The sequence below is a fragment of the Anoplophora glabripennis genome, unplaced genomic scaffold, assembly GCF_000390285.2.
Source record: "Anoplophora glabripennis isolate ALB-LARVAE unplaced genomic scaffold, Agla_2.0 scaffold99, whole genome shotgun sequence".
NCBI lineage: Eukaryota > Metazoa > Arthropoda > Insecta > Coleoptera > Cerambycidae > Anoplophora > Anoplophora glabripennis.
This window is the reverse complement of record NW_019417182.1, coordinates 290,350-311,990: the sequence shown is the minus strand read 5'-3', so window position 1 is coordinate 311,990 and position 21,641 is coordinate 290,350. Positions and strand designations below refer to the sequence as shown.

Sequence of the window (21,641 nt, the reverse complement as noted above, 5' to 3'; positions counted from 1 at the left end):
AAGCTTGATTATTATATCTGTGTGCTAGCTGAATACATTTGTTTAATGAATTGTGAATTTGTGAGTAATATGCTATACTCGTTTATGTTTTTGAAATCCCCAAGGCGCGTCACGTGTTCCCGGTCTTAATGGCTGTGGTTCCTTCGAAGTGTGCCTTGTAAATTCTACGGGGATTTACATGCGCTTCGACTGACACATACTGGGTGGTGTTAAGGTAGTTGGCATAATAATAATACGACTCATACACCCGGTAGTTGGGATGTTAACTAATGTAATGGAAACAGTGGCGGCGCGTGAACATTGAATTAATGTGTTCTGCTTAGAGTTGTTACATTTGTTGAATTGAATTCCGGGATATTAAGTGCCCGGAGAGTGTTTAAATGGCGCCGCAGGCGAAAAATTTTAAAATTTTCGGTCACGCGTTTTCCTGGCACTTCTGAATTTCAAGGAACAATCCATTTATACAAAAATACAGATTTTCACAAGAACGATTTTTGAAATCTATTCACGAATTACCTACTGACGGTATAAATAAATTGGAATAAACTAAATATATTTTATTAAATTATTGAATATTGTTCATAAACAAAAAAATCGTTTGTGAAATGTTTGTGATTTTTCTTTATCTTTTTTTACATATATGTACATTATATTATATTCCGGGAGTTATACGTGCAAATCCGAAATCCGGGGCCATACAGCTAATTCCCGGTACAATCACAGAAAATCCCGGTCATACCCATATGTGGCTAGATGTTCTTTAAATATGTTGTCAAGATCTACACTAAAATTTATGAGTCCATGAAACACATCAGTGTTGTCCGAATTTTCTGTCTTGTCGTGTCCGCGAAGTACTAATTCGAAAGCTCCGCAAAATTTTATGCAATCTACGATTTTAGATAATACATAACGATTTTTCGTTACCTGTTCATTGTGTTTCTCGTATATTATACCAATATTCAGAATCTAACTGCCTTCTTATGTTTATTTTACCTAATGACTTAAATTACTTAAATCTTTCACACTGTATATCCATGCTTTGTCCCCACCGAAAAGTAAGCACGGAAAACAAAACAGTGTATTTTTAAATCACACCCGCACACCCACTCTGCTTTTGTGTATACGTTATTGTTAAATTGTCTTTTATAACTTTTACTTCGGCTTGTTCCTCTAGAAGGTGCTTATAATAAATTAAAATTACCTGAATCACACCAAAGTCCGCATTGCTGCACTGCACTGCTAGGCAATTTGTCAATCACTTGTCAACAACTGAGATTTATTGTCCTGTCATCCAGTTGTGTTATACGCCGTTTGCCAACGCGTTTATTCTTCAACTGGGCGTATACATTTCTACCACCTCCACGTTTAGTTTGACGAGACCTGTATATGTGTATGGCTAAATGAATATGAGAACAAGTTTTTCAAATATTTCAATGCCGAGTTGCTGCGTCAGCGACCGAACCTGGTATATACTGCTAACCTCTTGGTTCTTCAGTTTCCGTGAAAGTTTTCTCCAGTTTCACGTTTAAACACGTTGTACACAAATGACAATATCACGACAATTAACTGAGATATCGGCAATCCAAGAACATGTGGTAATAGAGGAGGTTATGCGCAATGCAGTGCTGCCAACCGCATATCACTAAATATCTCCATTAGCGCGCAATTCAAAAAGTTCTGTAATTTTTTTAATAGACTTCGTAATTTGTATTTGTAAAATCCGGTTATATTACTCACTGATTTTGTTTCTGTTAAGTTATAATCGCATTAATACAGTGGTAACATATTTTTAAAATGTTCTCCAAATTTAATAAGTTTTCATGCAAAATCTCTGTAATTAAATTAAACCGTCGGTACTCCTCCGTATTTACAACTGACTCAATGAATTAAAATAATTTACAATTTAGAAGACATTTTAGTAGCATGTAACATAATTTTTAAATAATTCAAACGATTTACAATTTAGAACAGGCATTTTCGTAGTATGTAGCATAAAATTTTTAAATGTATTCTATTTCCAAATAGTGCAAACTATCGAAATGATCAAAGAGCACTTTTTTATTAAAATATGCAAATTTGGAGTTTTTGGATCAAAAATCACATACAAAAGTTACTAAAGTTACTTTTTGGCAATTACATGGAGAACTTAGTTGTCTCAAATTTCATTGCTTTATCTTAAAAACGCAACTTTCAGGGACGCACTTTGTAGGAGACATGTGTCTTTCTATATTTTTTACGTAAAAGTTTTTCGCTTAACTTTAGCTTTTGAATGCGCTAGTAAAATATTACAGGTTAATATGGAAACATCCCCTATAATACTCATTATTAGTAAGTAAATATCACACGAAATGGTGGCTGAAATATAGAGCGACACCTATTGTTCGTTCTACGAAATACAACACGCCATCTATTGTTCCCATTTAGATTTCAAATCTGAATATCAACAATGGACTGGCGAGTACGATTTTTGGTCAATGAAGGACAAAGGGCCTGGGTACTAATTCCAAAACGTAAACACCGTAATTTACCTGTAACTGTGACCTACCATCTTGCGCGTCACGTGTTATCCGATTCGAAAATTATGTGTTGTGTTCGCGTCGGCTGTAATCTCTTATTCAATAGAATGGAAGGCTGCTGTCATTGTTATTCCTCGCCGGTCTTTCGGAAAGCGTATTAACGTAAATTTAAAATTGAAATGCGCGGTATTGTTGTCGCCCGGTATTATCATACCCTTATGCATAATAAATTCGTGGTTATAAAGAATACAAATATAGACGTATAGAAAATGGGCAGAGCACAATGCGCCGTGATGTCTCTTTTCGATTTATAAACTCGGGAATGATTATTCACGTCGACGACGATGTCGCACGGGATCGAGATACGGGAAGATTACAAGGAGCTGCTACTGGACGAGATTGATCGTTGGAATTGTTAACGCAGCTGATTACGGTTTCATGAAATCTTCCGTTTCTGTTTTACCGCATACTGATTTATCCTTGTAGTTAAATATAATGCTTTTGTATTGTTTGTCTACAGGCAATTTACAGAGTGTAAACACAATTGGTACAACACTTCTTGGAAATGATACAAATAAGAAAACAGCCTTCTTTGTTTTTACATAACATTTCAGTAAAGAAGTGATATATTTTGCAGAGATAATAGAGCTTTTATTTTTTTTACTATTATGTTAATTTACACTTCAAAGTAACCAGTTCTATGTTGACAAGTAAAGGAATGAAATGTGTGTGCTCTCAAATACTTTACGAATATCTCGTGCCATCAACTGTTGGTAACTTCAATAGATATGTTCGTTTAACCTCAGCTTGGCATAAACGGTTGCAATGTTTACATCAATTTATAGCGTCCAGAGTTTGTGGTGCTTATAATAAAACATTGAAAAACCACAATAAAAGTTTCTAAATCTGCTTGCATTCTCTAGTCTGCTGTGAAAATGACACTTGCTAGTCTCATGAACGACTATGTTGAGATGTAGATTAAAGTCATGAACAATATAGGCAGCACAAACAAGAACACCGACTGATCTTCTTGGGAAACAACGCTAAATGCAAAAATTGTAGACACTATTAACGTGTAATTGTTGGCGACCTGTTCGCGAGGTGTTCGCGAACTGATCGCGAGCATGGTTTGTAACCATAGCTGTAACAAATATAAAGATGCTAAAGTTTCACGAGCTAATCGCTAAATTAACGTAATCATTTTGCGAACAAGCTATTAGTTAATTGAGAGAGCATCTAGAGAAAGCATGAACTGTGTAAAGAGTATATATAACAAAATATTTGTGGTGTATTCCATTATAGAGGGAAACAACAAAACGGACTATTTTAAAAGGGCAAGTAATGTTGAATCATGGTAAGATAATTTCAAACATTTATTGATCGGTGTAATAAAATGATAGCATGTTTACTTTTTTGAACAGAAATACAGAATACATAATAAAAACAGGAAGTCGCTAATGAATATATTCATTCTAATCATTCTATGTGGTACCAGTCTATGGACTCTTGTCGATTATCTTTCACGCGTATGTTGAAACTAGAAAATTATCAAATTAAAAAGGTACAATNTTAAATCTTTAATGCTCTATATTTCGAAAATGAAGCGTCTCTGGAAAAAAATTTATATTTGATTTTTTTCTTATTTTTTTATGAGGAATATCTCCTTAAAGTTTGTCGACTTAATCCTGAAACACCCTGTACATTAAAACTTAATCTAGTGTCTCTTATTTTAGGTCGGTTTAGTTTTCTTCAACAATTTTCAAAAGTTTGCAAATAGATTTCAGATACTTCACTCAAAATTTTCCGCAAGACGAAAATTTTATAAATTTGCTACTGACATTAAATATTTTAACACGCAGTATTTGTTTATTACTGCTAAAGTAAATTCTCGTTAGAACACAAAACCTCGAGCAGTCGTAAAATAGTTATAAGCGTAACTTTTCTGACCATAAAAATAATCAATTTAAATGCAAGCTCTCGCAAATAATCGACTGACATAATTCCTATATTAAAAGCAGTTTGAGTTTAACATGTAGATGAACGATAATAACAAGTTTGATCAAGTTTTTTTTTTGGTTTTTTCAATTTTCATTATTTCCACTCAATTTGGCTGTACAAACAAACATCGAATCAAAACTATTGGCGTGTGTATCATAACGTAGAGTTTCAAGATTTTTCTTCGATATATTTGTTTTCACTGCACAAATTGACTGGGTAGTACATTAACACATTAAAAAACGATTCACCAGCCAGTACACGAAAGTAGGTTAACAATAATTAACTGTTGATTTTGATTTTTGGTCAAGAAAAACAAATACACGGCTTGTGTTTATAATGTTGGTATTTATTCTAGGAACTTCATTACCAATTCTGTTTGACTTGGTTGGTTAACGAAAACACGTTAACGTACCGATATGAAAACATTTTAAAATGTTTAATTAGGAGTAGATTTTAATTATCTGAGTGTTTTCTCCCTATATCCGAATAATCGACAGTAAAATAAAATTTATTCACAATAAAGTGAACTTAAAAAATTGGACAAAAAGAATTACTTAGTATATATAATAGAATAATTATTTGTACATCTTAAAAAAAATAACCAGAACATATTTACGATTTAAAACGATTACAGTATTTGGAAAATCCCATATTTCTGTTGTATGTAGTTATTTTTATAAAACGATAACTTCTAGTTGAGTCGAATGGATTTGTTCTACATTTTAAGTGCCTGCGCATTCATTGAAATCAAATAAATTTTGAAATAAAATCTGCAATAAATTGTCATAACAACTTCTAGAATATTGAAAATAAACGCATTTGCAGTAGTGAAGTATGATTAATCCATAAACTATTTTTGACAGCCGTAATCCACATCGAATTTTTTGATGCTTTTAATAAACAGAGTACATTTTATGATTGCTCTACTTCGAAGGTTATTTCGTATAGTTGTGTATTAAACATGTTGGAACTGAAATAATTTAGTAAAAAAATATGTAAGTGCACCTTCCTGTTTCTTAAATACGTAACAAAAATTACCTCCCGACAATTATTTTTCAAGTTTAGCTTCGTTACGATTGAATTCTACAGGGTGTTAATCTCCTCTGTCAAACTTTAATAGTAGATTCTATCTCACAAATCCGTAAAAAAAGTCCGTATAAACATGTCGGAAACGTACCGTTTTCGAAGTACAGGGTGTTGAAATAAAAAAATGTTCCGTTTATTTAGATATTTCTTAAGATGCTTGACGTATCCACTGGCGGAAATACGGGGAAATACCATCATTAAGGATGTTATTGAAAAAATACTTGGTTTTAATCATAAAAACGAGCCATTTCTGTTATTTTTTAAAACAAACCTATAATATACGTCATCAAATTAGCAAAAACTCCTGTTTTGCCACGATCAACGGCAATGATGCAATAAAATATGTAAAAGTACAATTTGAGGGTTATTAGGCCACACTAACCAGATGATATAATAAAGAAGAAAATAATGATAAGTGCATTAGTGAACTATTAACTCTTAATGGTATTAAAATAAACTCATTACAAATTCCCAGAGCAGTGCAATTCAGTCCACGCGAGTCTCGTGTCGGAAATTTAATTTTGTTAAAATCCAAGTGAAAATGTTATCCTTCCCTCCAAATGTGATAAGAGTACTATTTTATACTTAGGATTTTTTCTATATTACACTTGTACTTAACTTAATCGAAAGTAGCTAAATAATAAGTAGGGATGTCAGAACTGAGCCGCGGCACATAGGCGTACGCATTATTTATTAAAAAGCAATAAATTATATTGTCTAAAATACACTACCATAATCACCAACGGATAGAAATTAGTTACGCTAAATCCGTTTCTCGATCGATAACAAAGCCAGCGGCTCACGCATGTCTCTATTGACCCGCTTGGCACGCCATTGAATTGTGGCACTCTCTGACAGCAGTGACAGCTATTCGTGGCGCAAAAAAATATATGCGAATTTTTTGTTGGAAACACAATTATAAACGCAATGTCATAATGAAAGTCCAAAGAAATCATTGGAGCACTGTAAAAAAAATTCACTCAAATTTCACTCAATTTTACTTAATAATGTGTAGTATCAACTTCTGTTCACGCCCGATTGAGTGAAATTTTCACTATATTAGTATGAGAACAACTGAGTGAAACTATTGCATCAGAAACTTGAGCGACTTTTGAATCTATTCTGAGTATATAAAACCAATTTAGAGTTGACTTTTTCTCTAATATGATTTAAATTGAACTATTATTGAGTCATTTTTTACTCAGACTTGGTTTTTTAATTAATTAAATATTGAGTGCAAAAATAAATCACTTATAAATGATTAATTAGGACATACAGTGTTGAAATTAATTCACTTCGCGGGGGCCTCCTCCTGTCCTGGCTGAGACCCGCTAGCTGAGACCCGCCGCCGCCAGCTAAGGCCTATCCTCCTGGAGATCACGCTTTTATAAATCATCTAACGGGCCCCTATCAACTGTGGTCGAGATTACAGAAGCAATATGTAAGTGGTACCATCTTCATGGCGCCATTCAAATTACTCGAAATTAATATACATTACTCACTCCGTAATGAGGACATTTACTCTGATTTAGGTACAAGTGCTCCAAATACGAGTTTACATGAAGAATTTATTTGAGGAGTACCTATATTTGAGTGAAGGTATTCAGTTTTAGGTTAAATATAATCACAAATGAGTAAAATGATCAAAATACCCAATATTGAGTGAAAATGAACTCAATAATTTCACTCAATCATTCACACCGATTTTTTTTAGTGTGTATGAATTATGTGAGGGTAATGTAATAACCTTCTAAAGAATTTAAAATTGCTACAATTTACACTGACTTCTGATTACACTGTATTTAAAATAATTTTGGAGTTATTTGCGATTTATTAAACTATAGCGTAGACTTATTTTATACTATATAAAAAAACTCTGAAGATTGCTCGTTTTTCGAATAATATTTTCAGTGCTGTAAAATTCCCTTAGTGACGGTGTTTCCCGGTTTCTACGCAATTGTCTAAGTTTCATCAATTCAGGTCAAGCATATTACAGATTTAAGTAATTGTGATAATTTTGTAAACCTTTTTTTTCTGGACGCATGTTCATAAGACTTTTTTTATTGATATGTAATTCACGATTAAAGTTGGGCAGAGGAAATCACTAACACCCTATATAATATGCCATTTAAGGTAATGATGTAAACAAAAAAAAAACAAATTATTCAGAATAGATAGGACTATAGTTTGATACTTGTATTCACTATTATAACTGTCGTATATTAGAGAACAATTAATAGTTTGAGGAACCAATTTTTTTGTACCTTCTGAACACTAAATTAGACTAACCGCGGGCGAATCAACGTTGAAAGTGGCGCCCATTATTAGTGATGCGTTAATTTTGATGCGAAGTGTATTTTAATCAATTGTATAAGTAAGCAATTAATTATTCTTTATTAACAAAGGTATTCAAGCATTGCCTGAGTCACTCATTGTGGTGTAAATGAATATGTATGTAGTTTCCACAATTCTTGGAAAATTTCTTCGTATTTTTTTAAATGTTCCAACTGGGTGTAATGGTTTTACCAAAACGGACAAACAAATTGCTGAATAAATTTCTGCTGCTGCACTTTGCACTATTGTATTTACAGTTTTCGAAACTTGTTTCTTTTATAGAGCTTTTTTTTGTTTATAATTATACTGTAATTTTAAAACCTAGTAAATCCGCGTGTGGAATCATTCAGAAAGCAGTTTCTAATTTTTGTTAAGGGTTATATATCTGCGCCCAAATCGGCAGTACCTGGGGTGAGGTAGGGGCTGGGCGTCGGCGCCGGCTGCCAGTACGACGAGCTGATGGCCGGGTACGGCGAGCTCTTGGTCGCCCCTGAGCGGTTTTTCATGGCACCACCTCCACCGCCACCTGTTGCGCCCTTTCGGCTCCCGGGCTGCTCCACACACGCGCCACCCGAACACAACATCTCTCTCTCTCTGTCGCGGTCACTCCAGCGACGGCGACATCGCACTCGCGCCTACTGCGACACCACGACGGACGGTGTACCTAGCTAGCGCTCTCTCGGTCGAACAACTGACACACGCGGGCGATACTCGTTCGCGCTACGGCGTCGACGGCGACGTCAGGCAGTCACTCTCTCGCGTGACGAATGGGAATGGGAATATATCACTGGGCGTGCGGCCGGACGTCACCTCGGTCGTACCTGTCCGCCGGATGGACGGGTGGCCCGGGTGGTGGGCTCGAAACAGCGGCTGTTCTGGCGGGCGCGTGACTCATCGGCGACGGGGGCAGCGGCCTACTGATAGGATGGATATGGACTTTTATATTATTTTTGTTTTGTAATGTTATAAAACCTCTTTATATCTGACAACTTCCTGTATTATATGGCTACCGGTTTCTTAGTTTCAAAATTACATCTTCAGATAAAAATACTAATATTTAATCAAGATTAGTCAAATACATAAAATATTCAATTTTTCAAAAGTTGCCTGTAGCGTAAAACAGGCCATGGATGTATACAGAGAACGTTAAAATAACGTGACTAGTTCCTATTAAAATTTTTCCTAGAGGGCCTCTCTACAGATACAGCCCCCTAAAAGACGCCCCTGAAAATCGTTTTTTTTAATAACTTTTAAAATACTTTGTGTAATTTAATTATTTTTTAATACGATGGACAACAGATAAAACTCCTTAAAAATTATTACCATGAAAACAATTTGGCTTATTTGGTTTGCCAGGGACGGACTAACTGTAGCACAATAATGATATTTTTTTTACACCCTTTACGATAAAGGCACAAAAATAAAAATTTTAGATACCTTGAACCTTAATCTAAAAAAAACACTCTTGCTTGATATCAATAACCGTTTTCGAGAAAGAAACTATTTTTGTTTAATATGATTTTTATTATATCCATAAAGAGGAGTAAACCGATGAAATTTGCAGTCTTTCTGTGCCTATCTAAAAAAATGACACTTTTATTTATATTTGCTTTTTCCTAACGATAATTAAATTACACAAGTATTTTAAAACCTATTAAAAACAAACGATTTTCAGGGGCCTCTTTTAAAGGCCTGTATCTTCGTAGGGGGGCCTCTAGAAAAATGTTATAGGAACTTGTCATTTTTGATGACTACAGAAAGACAAACCATGAAACTGGGAAACTGGGACAACTTGATCGCAAGAACCTGAAAGTAGTGTCAGCTGGCGCATAGGGCTCTGGGGTGCCACACCTCTAAAATTTTTCATAGTAAAAAAAATAATTTAAAATTTAGTTTTGCAATGTTATTTGGATAATCAAATAGATTAGCATTATGAAATACATCAAAAAGGAAATGTTAAATTTGTAATGTGCAGTCAATTTAACTCGACATGCAAACTTAATTTGAAGAATTCTGAATACATGAGTTCCGCGTGGCTCCTACATCTGTAAAGTGTTTACAGCGGTGGTCATGGTTGCCGTCGCGTAGCATTGAAAGACGGAGTGGGAGTAGCGCATACTCGTATTTACTATGCAGTTTGGGCTATTTTTAGTCCGACGGGAATTTTTTTTCTTATTAAATGTAATTTGTTGAGGTGTGATGTAAAATTTTGTTACTTACGTATTATTGCTTCTTGTGTGTTTTTTAAAAAAGCTTAAACTTATTGTTAAGACAGACTAACAGTAATGCTATCTATTGAAAAATGAATGGTGCGAGAAATACCAAATTTTAACAGAAAAGTAATTGAAAAGTTTATTTCGTACAAAAGCAGAATAATGGACTTTCACTATAAAAAATAATGTTGAGAACATTTTCCCTATAATAGTAAGTACTTAAAATAAGTACTCATTTCTATTTAATTTTTTTGTCCCTGGTATGGAAGTCATGAATCGCCACTATCTGAAACCTAAACTGCAAGTTTTTCAAAATTTCGAGTATGTGTAATATGAAACGACAAAACAATCATAGATTCGTTTCGATTGAAAACGGTTAATGTTATTCTAGTTTTGTAGGATCAAGGCAGATTCAGATTCAGTGGCAGAAAATACGTAAGAATAACATGATCTGCTATACATCTTTGTAGGTTTCCCGCAGTTCTAATCGCTGGTTGTATGTTTATGTTTTTGAATTTTAAATTGATATTGGTGGTGAGATATTAAGACTTTATCAGAATGGCAAAAAACAATTTGCTCACTTTGAAATGTGTACCTATTATGTATCACACTACTGTCCGTATGCTCGAATATCACAACATCCTGTATAGTTTCCTTCAAATTGTCAATTTATGTTTCTTTTTACTTTTTCGAACGTTTACAATTTAATCTCACTGAAATTTTTTTCATGCATACAAAATTAAACATTTATTTTTTATTTTTTTTGTAATTTCTACAGTTTATCGTCAAACCGTTTCCGAGAATTTCAGGTTTACATGTACACGAGGATGCGCTTGTAAAGTTTCGTAACATCGATCGCATATATTTTGAAATGTCACACATTTCGAACAGTATTCATTTTCAGATGTTTGCTATTATTGCTTAAAAAGATTGATTTGTTTTTGGGCTTATTTTACGCAAATTGTTCGAAATGTGCGACATACCAATTCATATATAAAAATAGAGTCCCACCGTAATACTACCTCTTACGTAAGATGCAGGATTTGAATAATAAATATGAATAAACAATAATAATGATTGATTTTCGGAACTATAAAAAGGTACCCTTGTGGTTGATATAGTAATCCTGAAAATATCATTAGACAATTTACGATCGCCCTCTATTTGAATAAGATATCATCCCGATAGTCTTTTGTTTACAAAATGAGCAGCAAACGTGTTTTATCTATTGAAGAATTTCAAAATTATTTATTATTGAATATAGATTACTAAGAACTATAACAGAAGATAGTGCCATGTAAAAAATAACTTTGTAAGTATAAACTATTGCTTTCCTAAGAAGTTGTAATTAGTTGGTAAATATAATTATCTTTTACGACAAATTGGGAAGATATACAGAGCCTCACACTAAAGTTATGTGCTGTAAAAGATTTTATGGTCTGAGAAATAGTAAAACAGACTTTACAACTGCCTATTAGCGCACGTCTACCCTCAGGAGATGGTTTCCGTGTGTTTTTCGCAAAGAAATTAGAAAATGTAATTAATCAAAGAACAAAACTTGAAGGGCACTGTTTAAAATACAATCTTCGGTACTAAGAGCAGTTGTATGTATTATGAACTTTTTTATGTAATAGGTATTTAATTCTCGTTAACAAAGTTTTCTCGGTACAAGAAAACGTAATTTGTCATGGAAGCTCCTTAAAAAAAAATAATCCGTCGTCGGTGACAGTGACACGTTTAAAAAATTCCACTTCATCATTAGCCGAGTTCCTAAGCGCAACGAACGAAAATACACAATTGTTGGTAAGAAATTAGCTGCGGTTGTTTTGTGTTTGTTCTATTTTTACGGATGTTTTGGCTATATAACATTGTCGATATGTATTTCGGTTGAGCTCTCCTTCGAAGTGATGTATGAGGCGCGGAATAGATTAGCCGACGGCGAAAATAAATATTTTATTTTTTGCCGGAAATCACGAAAATCCACTATCCCGCCCGACCCTAACAGGATTTTAATCGGGCCTTCCCTTGTTGGAAATTCTGTTTTTCTTGACAGATTTGCGATTTGCGACAGATTTCGTCCGATGGGCAAAGAGATACATCCATAGAAAAGCACCCATTAAATACTGCACCAGTTGCACTATATCTGTCGTACTGGAAGAATTTATAATTTGGCATTGAAAACTATAATTTAAAAGAAGCATATTCAAATGTTTATTTCTATAATGTATTGTCCTTTCGAGCGGATTTCGAAACTTCACTCTACTTTCTGAGCTACGAAGCCGTCTCCAACGCTTCTACGTCGTACAAACCCTGACGAAAGTAAATGCCCATGTTTGAGGATATCCAGGTGACCTTCCATATGAAGTAGAAGGTGCAGAGCGGATGCCCATGTTCGAGGAAATCCAGATGGCCTTCTATAGGAAGCAGAAAGTGCAGAGCTTGTGTTTCGAAAATTTCTAAAGAACCTCTACAAAGCTCCCAGTCGTCGCCAATCTCCAAAGCCGAAGTAGACTACATCGACGTAGGTCATGCTGTTAGGAGAGCGACTGCGGAAGATGCGCGAGACGTGCAGAAAAAACCACCTCAGTTTTCAATTTTTTAAAATAAAAAGTTTCCCGAACTAGTCAAAATTCTAAGTGGTTGTGGAAGTAGTAGCTACCGGAGCCTCGACCCTCAGGAATTGGGTTACCGCAGATTCCTCTAACAAGATATCGTAAGTGTACATTGTTGAGGGCCTCTCAATGAAGTTTTCAATCGAGTATTTTTGCTGTTTTGCTTTTCAGCACTCCTTGTCATCGTTTTTGGACTACGGAACAGTTGTGTATTAGCCTCAAACTGTATTGAAGCCTGGGCGATTTGGACGTAAAATATAGAATCTGGGAGTCTAGCTCGCAACAATTCATATTAAATATAAAAAGTTTATTGGGTATTATTTATTCACGTGTGAGTAAAGAGCGATAATCCCGCTCGTCCCCGCCCCATCTAAAATCATTTTTCTACCAAGGATGGCAGGGCAAGGCGTGTGATTTGTGCATAATATTGGTTTGATTACATGCAATTGGCTGTATATAATGCGACGATAATGAAGGCTAAGTGTCGTACAAAGTGTACTCACTTGGTTCTGGTTAATGATCTGCAGATGATCGGAGTCGATGTTCAATCGCAACTATCTTTTGATGGCTCCGCCAAATTTTCATGTGTCTTCGAATTTCGAGAGTTCTTGGACGATTCTGCGTTTCTCTGGACCATCCGTAATTGGAGCCGGCTCGGATTTTGATTTCAGTTATCGTGCACCTTGATTTCCTAGGGCAATCGAAACATCACTGATTCTCTTGACAATCCGCGGTGGTCTTTAGCGGTTGCTCTGCTAACAACAATAGGTGTCGTTTCCTCTGGCTTAAAATTTCGATTTTCGACTTGCTTTCTCTAGGTGGCTGTAACAGGCTCGATGTCCTCGAACATATACTGCTTTGCCTGAGTGATTTTGGATTTTTTTGGGCTTCGGATTCCAAACATCGGTGAAATAAAGGGAATAAATAGCATATTTACTGTATGTGTTATTGCATCAATAAGGCCTTCCGTATTACGTCTAAAATATTGTATCTCTTTGTAACCTGTCAGTTTTTTGTTAAAACAAAGGTCTAATACGATTTTTCAAATTTTGGGAAAAGTTTTTTAAACACAGTTGGCCTGAATTTGAGACAAAAATGGAAATTCCATAGGTTGAGATAAAATCAAATCGCCGATTCTAAAAAACACGGATGGCACTATTCTAAGTGGAACACTGTATTTGAAAGTGATTTTAAGGCAGTTAACCATAAATCTCCCGGAACGTAAAAGTACACCAACGTTCTTTTTTTTTGGATTATCACCGGTACTAAACCGATAACAGCGAACAATAGCGACACATACCTAGATGGTACCGGCGTAGGTACGGAGTGGTGGAGGTACCAGCGATAACGTCCGACAGATCACGTGACGGTAAATATCCTGCGGCGATTCGCAGCAGGCCGATGCGAAGTGCAAATCGCGTTATCCTTGAACGGGCCATCGTCGCGCACGTATCGCCGGCCTGCTACTTGCACTGCTCGACACGGAGAAGCGCTGCGCTGGCCATTTTCCTCGCCACGTTGCCATGTTTACACAAGAAATACTTTGACAATCTTTACCCAAGTATATCTCTACATAATTTATTTTTTTAAATACATGCTAACAGTATAGATAAGTATATATAACTAAAGGAATGCAAAAAAGTAAATAAAAGCGTTTCAAATAATGCTTCCTAATTTTGCCTTTCCAGAACTCCTTTAAATAAATATTTTTGTAAAAAAGTGTGAATCGAAAATACGTGTTCTTGACTAATGCCATTGTGAGAAACAACTACTCTGCCGAATTAGGTCTGTGAACAACTAAGATCATTCGTCAGCGGATTCGCTAGACATAAACCGGTTTCAAATTTATTTGTTCTCATTAGGCTAGATTATTGACGAATGATCTAGTCTAGACATTTGAGCATCTATCTGTCTATCGACATCTTTTGAGTCTGAAATATTATCTGCTAATTAGGTTATATCTTAATTAACACTGTCTACTGACAAAGAGCTATCTCCTAATCTGTAGGCACTATGAAAACATGATTAGAAGAAGTATAATTTTTAACTAATGATGTTGGAGACAACCACTGTGGACTAAAGTCTGTTGGATTAGGGCTAACAAATAAAACTAGAAACGTCTGTTCAGCTCAGCTTTTATATAAGAACTATTTTTTAAAAGGGCTTGGGATACATATTTCTACAGTTATCTTCATATTTCTTTGAGAAAAGCATGGACCAAGCTCGGTGTTAATAAATTAACAGAAAGATATACTAAACATACGTAGATAGGTCGTATGAGTTTTAATTTTGAATTTCTCATTATATTTATTTTACAGTCTCGTTCAACACTGAATTGCACTCACAATATCTAGTCTATTAATTTTGTTAGGGAATGATATTAGCTGTTGATTAAATGTTGTGGATGTAATTCAATGTTGCTTCCCACTATATCATTACTTAGAAACTTTCTTTCGTCTAGCGTGAGTCAGAATTTCATACTACTGGATTAGTAGGTTGCTCTTTGTCAGCAGGTGCAAAGGATTGCTTCATGTTAGTAAGCTTCGGGTTTTCTCAAGCCATAGGGCAAGTAAAAAAATATATAAACTTTGACCTTGAACAAATAAATTTGAACTAAAATCGAGTAGTACTTTTTAAATTAATTGTGAACCGAAATGAGCAAAAAAAATATATGTGAGAGGCACGGAGTGGACATGGGGATTGGTTTGTTCGATTGTCAACGAGTGACGTGACACTATTTATTACAAGTTCGAATACACACCAAAGTATGGGAGCAGTTTTACAAGTTATAAAATAGGAACTAACCATCCGCCACTGTCAGCCCTAGCTGTTCACTATTTTTCTATCAAAACAATAATAATAATCATGAAAGCCACACGGCATGGTTATTTCATCAATTAAATAATGTGGTTGTTTCCCGGGCATTCAATTTTGTTCCGTTCACAGGGGCGTTGCCTTGTGCGTTCCTCTATCCTATCACTTTACTTTTTACCAAAGATGATCACATAAGGAAGTGTTTACGAAAGTTATATAATGATAGTCACTGGCTAAAACTAAATACTAATATTTATGTAAAATCTTAAAGAGTACACTAGAAATTTTGTAACATAAACCAAACAGTCCACCAACATTCCATCGACGGTGACATTTCCTCGAGAAGGTATGAGTTCATAAGCGGTTACAAGGGTGATGCCGATATATATGTAGTACATCTTCTTTAAGTTTCAATGGACTCTATGGTGGCTCACCCAGTATAGTCTGGTCTATTTGACACAAATTAAAAAGCGAAAAATTTATAATTTATTTTGAACGAGTAAGTACGAGTATATTTCTGTGGAAATATGTGTCGTGTAATTTAGTTAATAATAATGAATGGAAATACAAAAAAATGAGCAAGAAATTATTACTTATTTATCCACGGAAATATTTTAGCATTCAAAATTTATAAATTCATGTGCTCGAGCACCTTTGACCTTGTTTTGTAGGTGCGTATGTGTATTTAAAAATGTGGAATCTATTTTAACACCGGCATGAACCATTTTAATAAGCCTACCTAATGAGGCGATTAGTATGGGACAGAGAAAACTGTTGATAAATATTTGAAATGTTAATGTCCTACGCAATGATTTCTTTATCGCATTCCATGGGCGGGGGTTGGAAGCTGTCAATAAGGGCTACTACTTTGTCCTCAATATTTAGTATAATCTCAAGAAATCAAGCAAGACAAAACTAGTACATAGTATAAAATATTCTATTTTATACTTATACATTATTTTCTAATATACAAAAGTTTTAAATAAAAAAGTAATACATTTATTACGAATTAAATCAAATATAATATACAGGGTGATTCACTTTTCATGATTAGGACTTTAACCATCGATAGATCTCATCAAAATAATGTCATTTTTAAGATACACTTTTTCATCCAAAGGCTTCCTTTTAGACATACTTTAAGCTCTTGAAAAAAAAATTTTTTTTTTGGTTTTTATTTATTTTTTCTTAAACTATGAAAGCCATTTGTTTTATATTTAGTATGAAGTGTACGAATGAAAAGCTCTATCTTATTGTGAAAATAGATTAATCATAGACGTCCGTAAGGGCCTCTAATAACCCCTATTTTTAATATAATTTCTACGCCACTGGAAAATTTTCGAAATGAATAAGTATATTTTTTTACATTGCGGTTTGTTCTACAGCAAAAAGGTCTCATACTATTTTTAAATCAAATGCTTGGTTTTTGAGAAAAAGATTTCTTATATTATAACATATTCTTCTATTATATATTCTTGTAATACTCGTATATAAATATAAGTCATTATCAATTATCATATACAGAGACGTAAATATTGTACTTGTTTTGCCAGGCAAAACTATTTTCATAAAAAATAACCTTTGACTAAAGTCTGTTTGGAAATGAAAGAGAGTAATCAAACCCCGAGATAAGAACCGGCCATGGGCGTGGTAATATTTCGTTTCAGGTAATTATCGGGTAATACTAATGCTAACAGGTAATGGGTGTACATTAGTATATTTTATTGGATACATCATAGGGCAGGAGCCAGTGTATTGTGACAGATCAATCCAGTCTTAGAGCTGAATATACGAAGACGTGCTAGTGCATTAGAGTAAAATTCGACTTGTGTTTAGTGACTATTGTGCCAGTGGATATAATATTGTTTGGGTAAAATGTCGAGCTTATCAGATTACGTACCTGCTAAACGCGTGAAAAGATGTGCGCTGTCTCAGAATGAGAAGATTATTATATTAAATGTATTTAATGCATTGAAACACCAAAATCCTACCAACAGTGTTGACGACATCGTGGAAAAGTGTTCCAAAATGACAGGGATTGGAAAATCGACTATCTACAGACTTTTAAAGGAAACAAAAAATGAACAAGATACTGTAAATCCCCCAAAATCATCTACAGGGAGGTCAAAAGTCGTTATAGATGATTTCTTCAAAAATGTCATTCGCAGAAAAGTACACTCATTTTATTTTAAAAAAGAAATACCAACGCTAAACAAAATTTTAAGTGAACTTTCAGAGGACAACGATTTGCCAAAAATCAGTAGAAGCAAATTATGGGCCGTCTTACGAGAGTTGAATTTTTGCTGGGAAAAGCAGAACAGGAAGTCAGTTCTTATCGATAAAGATGAAATTATTTGTTGGCGAAGATCCTACTTAAGATCAATTAGAAAATTCCGTGACGAAGGGAGGAATATTTATTATCTAGACGAAACTTGGGTCAACGAGGGATATACTGTAACAAAAGTATGGCAAGATAAAAATGTAAAAAGTTTTCGACAAGCATTTTTGGATGGACTTTCAACAGGGTTCAAGGCACCTTCAGGTAAAGGGCGAAGATTAATAGTGACACATATAGGTAGTGCCAGTGGTTTTGTAGATGGCGGTTTACTTTTATTTGAATCTAAAAATACAGGTGACTATCACGAAGACATGAACGCAGATGTTTTCGAAGAGTATTTTACACAGATGTTGGATCTTATTCCTCCGGGGTCTGTAATTGTCATGGATAATGCCAGTTACCATTCACGGCAGACCGAGCGGACGCCTACGACTGCTTGGAGGAAAGCCGATATAATTCAATGGTTATCCGGAAAAAACATTTCTTTTGAAACAAATATGGTGAAAAAGGAACTTTTGACACTTGTCAATCTTAATAAAGATCAGAAAAAATATGTTATCGATGAAATGGCAACAAATCGCCAAATAACGGTACTACGGTTACCACCTTATCACTGTGAACTTAACCCAATCGAATTAGTCTGGGCGCAGGTAAAAGGAGATGTAGCGCGAAATAATACGACGTTTAAATTAAGTGACGTGAAAATTTTGTTAAAAAATTCCTTGGAACGAGTAACTGCAGATAACTGGCAAAGATGTATACATCATGTACAAAAAGAAGAGGAGAAAATGTGGGAACTCGATAATTTAATTGACGTTACTGTGGAACCTATCGTTATCAATCTAGGAGACGAAGATAATTCATCAGAATATTCAGAGGATGAATTTTAATATACCTACTTTTTTATTTTCTTTATTGTACATTTATACAACACTACATTTACTCACCATAATTTGAATTTTCAAAATACATATATTTTTGTGTGGAATAAAAGTCTATTCATTAAATTTAAATAAATATTTTGATAATAATATTGAATAATTTTATTTGAATTACTAAAAACCCTCTTAACCCGGTTATGATGCTTAAAGTAGCCTCATGTTTTGAAATGCTGTTTTTATATTGTTTACTTATAAGAGAAATGGACCGAGAAATTGAAGCGGCATAGACAAAGACGGATTGTCGGGGATTAAATTTTAGCTACCTGCTACAATTTAGTACAACCCGTACACACAAAGTTTTTTAAAAGTACACCTCATCTATATCGATAATACATAATATAAAAATATTGAATATAAGCACCAGTACTGCATTTATTTTATTTCTAAACAGACTATAATTATTTTACCGGAAGCGTTTATTTTATTAATTTTTTAAACTTTGTTCACATGTGGCAAAATACATACCTAATAATTAAAAAAATTGCATTATGAAAGTTACCAGAAAACTAAAGATATCATAAAAATGCTTATAATTGCGTAGTATTTTTAATTAATTAATTCATTTAATTAATTTAATTTAAGTTTGAATACCGTTTCCGACTTTTCCATGTGAGAATCCTTAAGTCGTAAATATCTGAAGATATTCTTCTTGGAAAACTCGTCACGTACAAGTACAACAGCCTTATTAAGAAAATGGTGTTATTTGCGTTTAAAATAACTAATAACTATATATCGATTTTTGTACTAATTTTGGTAACACCGGCAACGCCGCCAATCCACAGCCCACTCGACTGCACCTCTCGACGGTGTCGTTCGTTCCACTGCTAACCCACATTTGAAGAAACAAAATGCAGCGGAATGCATTACATCCGTTCCGCGGTTATTTCAACACATCCACACCGCTGTTTTTGCTGCTGTCGAGGGCCACGTTTATGCCGACGTTTCGTCTTGTTGTTCATTTTTCCTACGTACCCTCGGCAGCAGCCGGAATTATCATTGCCCCTCTTTTTGTTGTGGAATATGGAATCGCTCTCTTCTGCCGGGCACATTTTCAGGATAATTTCCTCGGCTGGAGCTTGCAGAATAGCGCCCCAGGATGTGCTAAGCTCGGACCTCTGAGTTTTATCTTTTTTTGAATTTGAAAAAATGGGCTGTTTTTCTCGTTCCTTTTCAATATTCATATCCTTGTACCGACATTTTCTGACAAATATAAGTTTTCTAGTCCCCAGAATCCCACACTTGTTTGTTTATGAATATTCAACATCCAGGCAATTTAACGCATATACAGGGTGTCTCGTTCATGTTTCAAAAAAACTTGTGTGCAAGTTCCTCATGGCAAAATAATAGGGGTAGTTCATGTAAAGTTTTTTTCTTAGATGCCCTGTTTTCGAGATATAGTGTGTTGAAGTTGTTACTTTCCAAATGATTTTCTTAATTAACTTTAAATCGGCTAAAGATAAAAATGTTAAAATTTGTACACGAGTAAACATCAACTGTGCGCTAAGAATAATGTTCAAACGGTTTCTTTCTGAAAAGCAATGTCGCCAATACAGGTAATTGGAAGGGTACAATCGAAAAAACAAATCTTAAAATTCAAAATTTATAACATGTCTAAACTAAAAAAAATCCAAATTTCTACGCCGGTGATTTGTTGAACTTTTAATAGTCATATTGCTTTTAAAATTTCTAACAAAAAATTATTAAAGTTTCTTTTCCTGTGAAATCAGTGATTTATATTAAAAGACAAGTACTATTGATTCAATTGTAATTTAAATAAAAAAAAAACAAGAGATTACCAATTGCATCATTTTTTTTCTTAGAAAAAAAAACAGTAGGACTCAAATGTACTGATTTTTCCAAATTAGTCAGCTGTGACAAAATTCTGGGATTCTTAGAGACAGTATCTCTCAGTATATCTGCCAATGGACGCCATGATACTGCTCAAATTAAAAAAGAAATATATTTAATTGGTAAAGTTGCTAGTTCAAATTTCAGCAGTTATATAAATTATTATACTAATATTAATCTATCAAGGAATACACAATGTTTATCTGTAATGCATTAAAATTCCCATATATTAAATATTCACAACGAACAATGCAAGTATGGAGTCGGACTTTGTGTCGATTTACAGACTATGTATACCGAATATTTATCTATCAAATAATACAAAATATGTATTTATCATTAGATGCGTTAAATGTGGAGCTCGGGTTTGTGTTGATTTACCCACTCAAAAGCGCGTAATATACCGAATATTTGCCAAAGAATATAAAATGTTTATCATTATCTGCGTTGTGTTATTCCTATATCGAATACCCATACAAGAACAAACCAAATAGAGTTAAGGTTCGTGTTGATACATCGATTCAAGATGGGCAAATTCATCAAATATTTACCATATAGGTAATAGAAAATATATCTACTTATACACGAGTTCTATTGTGCAAATATCGAATACTGAATATCGCAAGGGAAATACAGAACTAGGTTATGTTGATTTACTGACTCAAGACTACTAACTATAGCGACTTTACAAAAGAATACACAATCCACATTTATATACAGACTAGCCCATCGAAAACGTACCGCAAGGCATTACAGGGTAGTAATGAACTTTTCGGCAAAATCCAAAAACAGGTAAAGTTTGTTTCTGAGGGGGACAACTTTTGGCGCAAAAAGCATAGCAAAATCTTCAACCCCCTAAGTGGGGGTGCCATCCCCCAATTTTTTTTAAATGGGAATGGGGGTCAAGTGGGGGGTCATTAGAAAGGGCTTTTAATTCTCTA

General features: G+C 34.4%; 1 protein-coding gene across 5 annotated transcripts in view; it reads right to left on the bottom strand.

The window, feature by feature from the left end:
* LOC108904551 (CUGBP Elav-like family member 1) overlaps positions 1 to 21,641 on the bottom strand; it is a 270,054-nt gene that overhangs the window by 102,820 nt on the left and 145,593 nt on the right. For 2 of the 5 annotated variants that reach the window (XM_023456023.1, XM_023456024.1), the window contains exon 1: positions 8,341 to 8,699. The exons of the other annotated variants lie outside the window; for them this stretch is intronic. In XM_023456023.1, coding sequence (XP_023311791.1) covers positions 8,341 to 8,518 — 178 coding nt within the window. In that variant the 5' untranslated portion in view covers positions 8,519 to 8,699. Of the gene's footprint in view, positions 1 to 8,340; positions 8,700 to 21,641 lie in introns of those variants that run through there. 5 annotated transcript variants of the gene reach the window in all.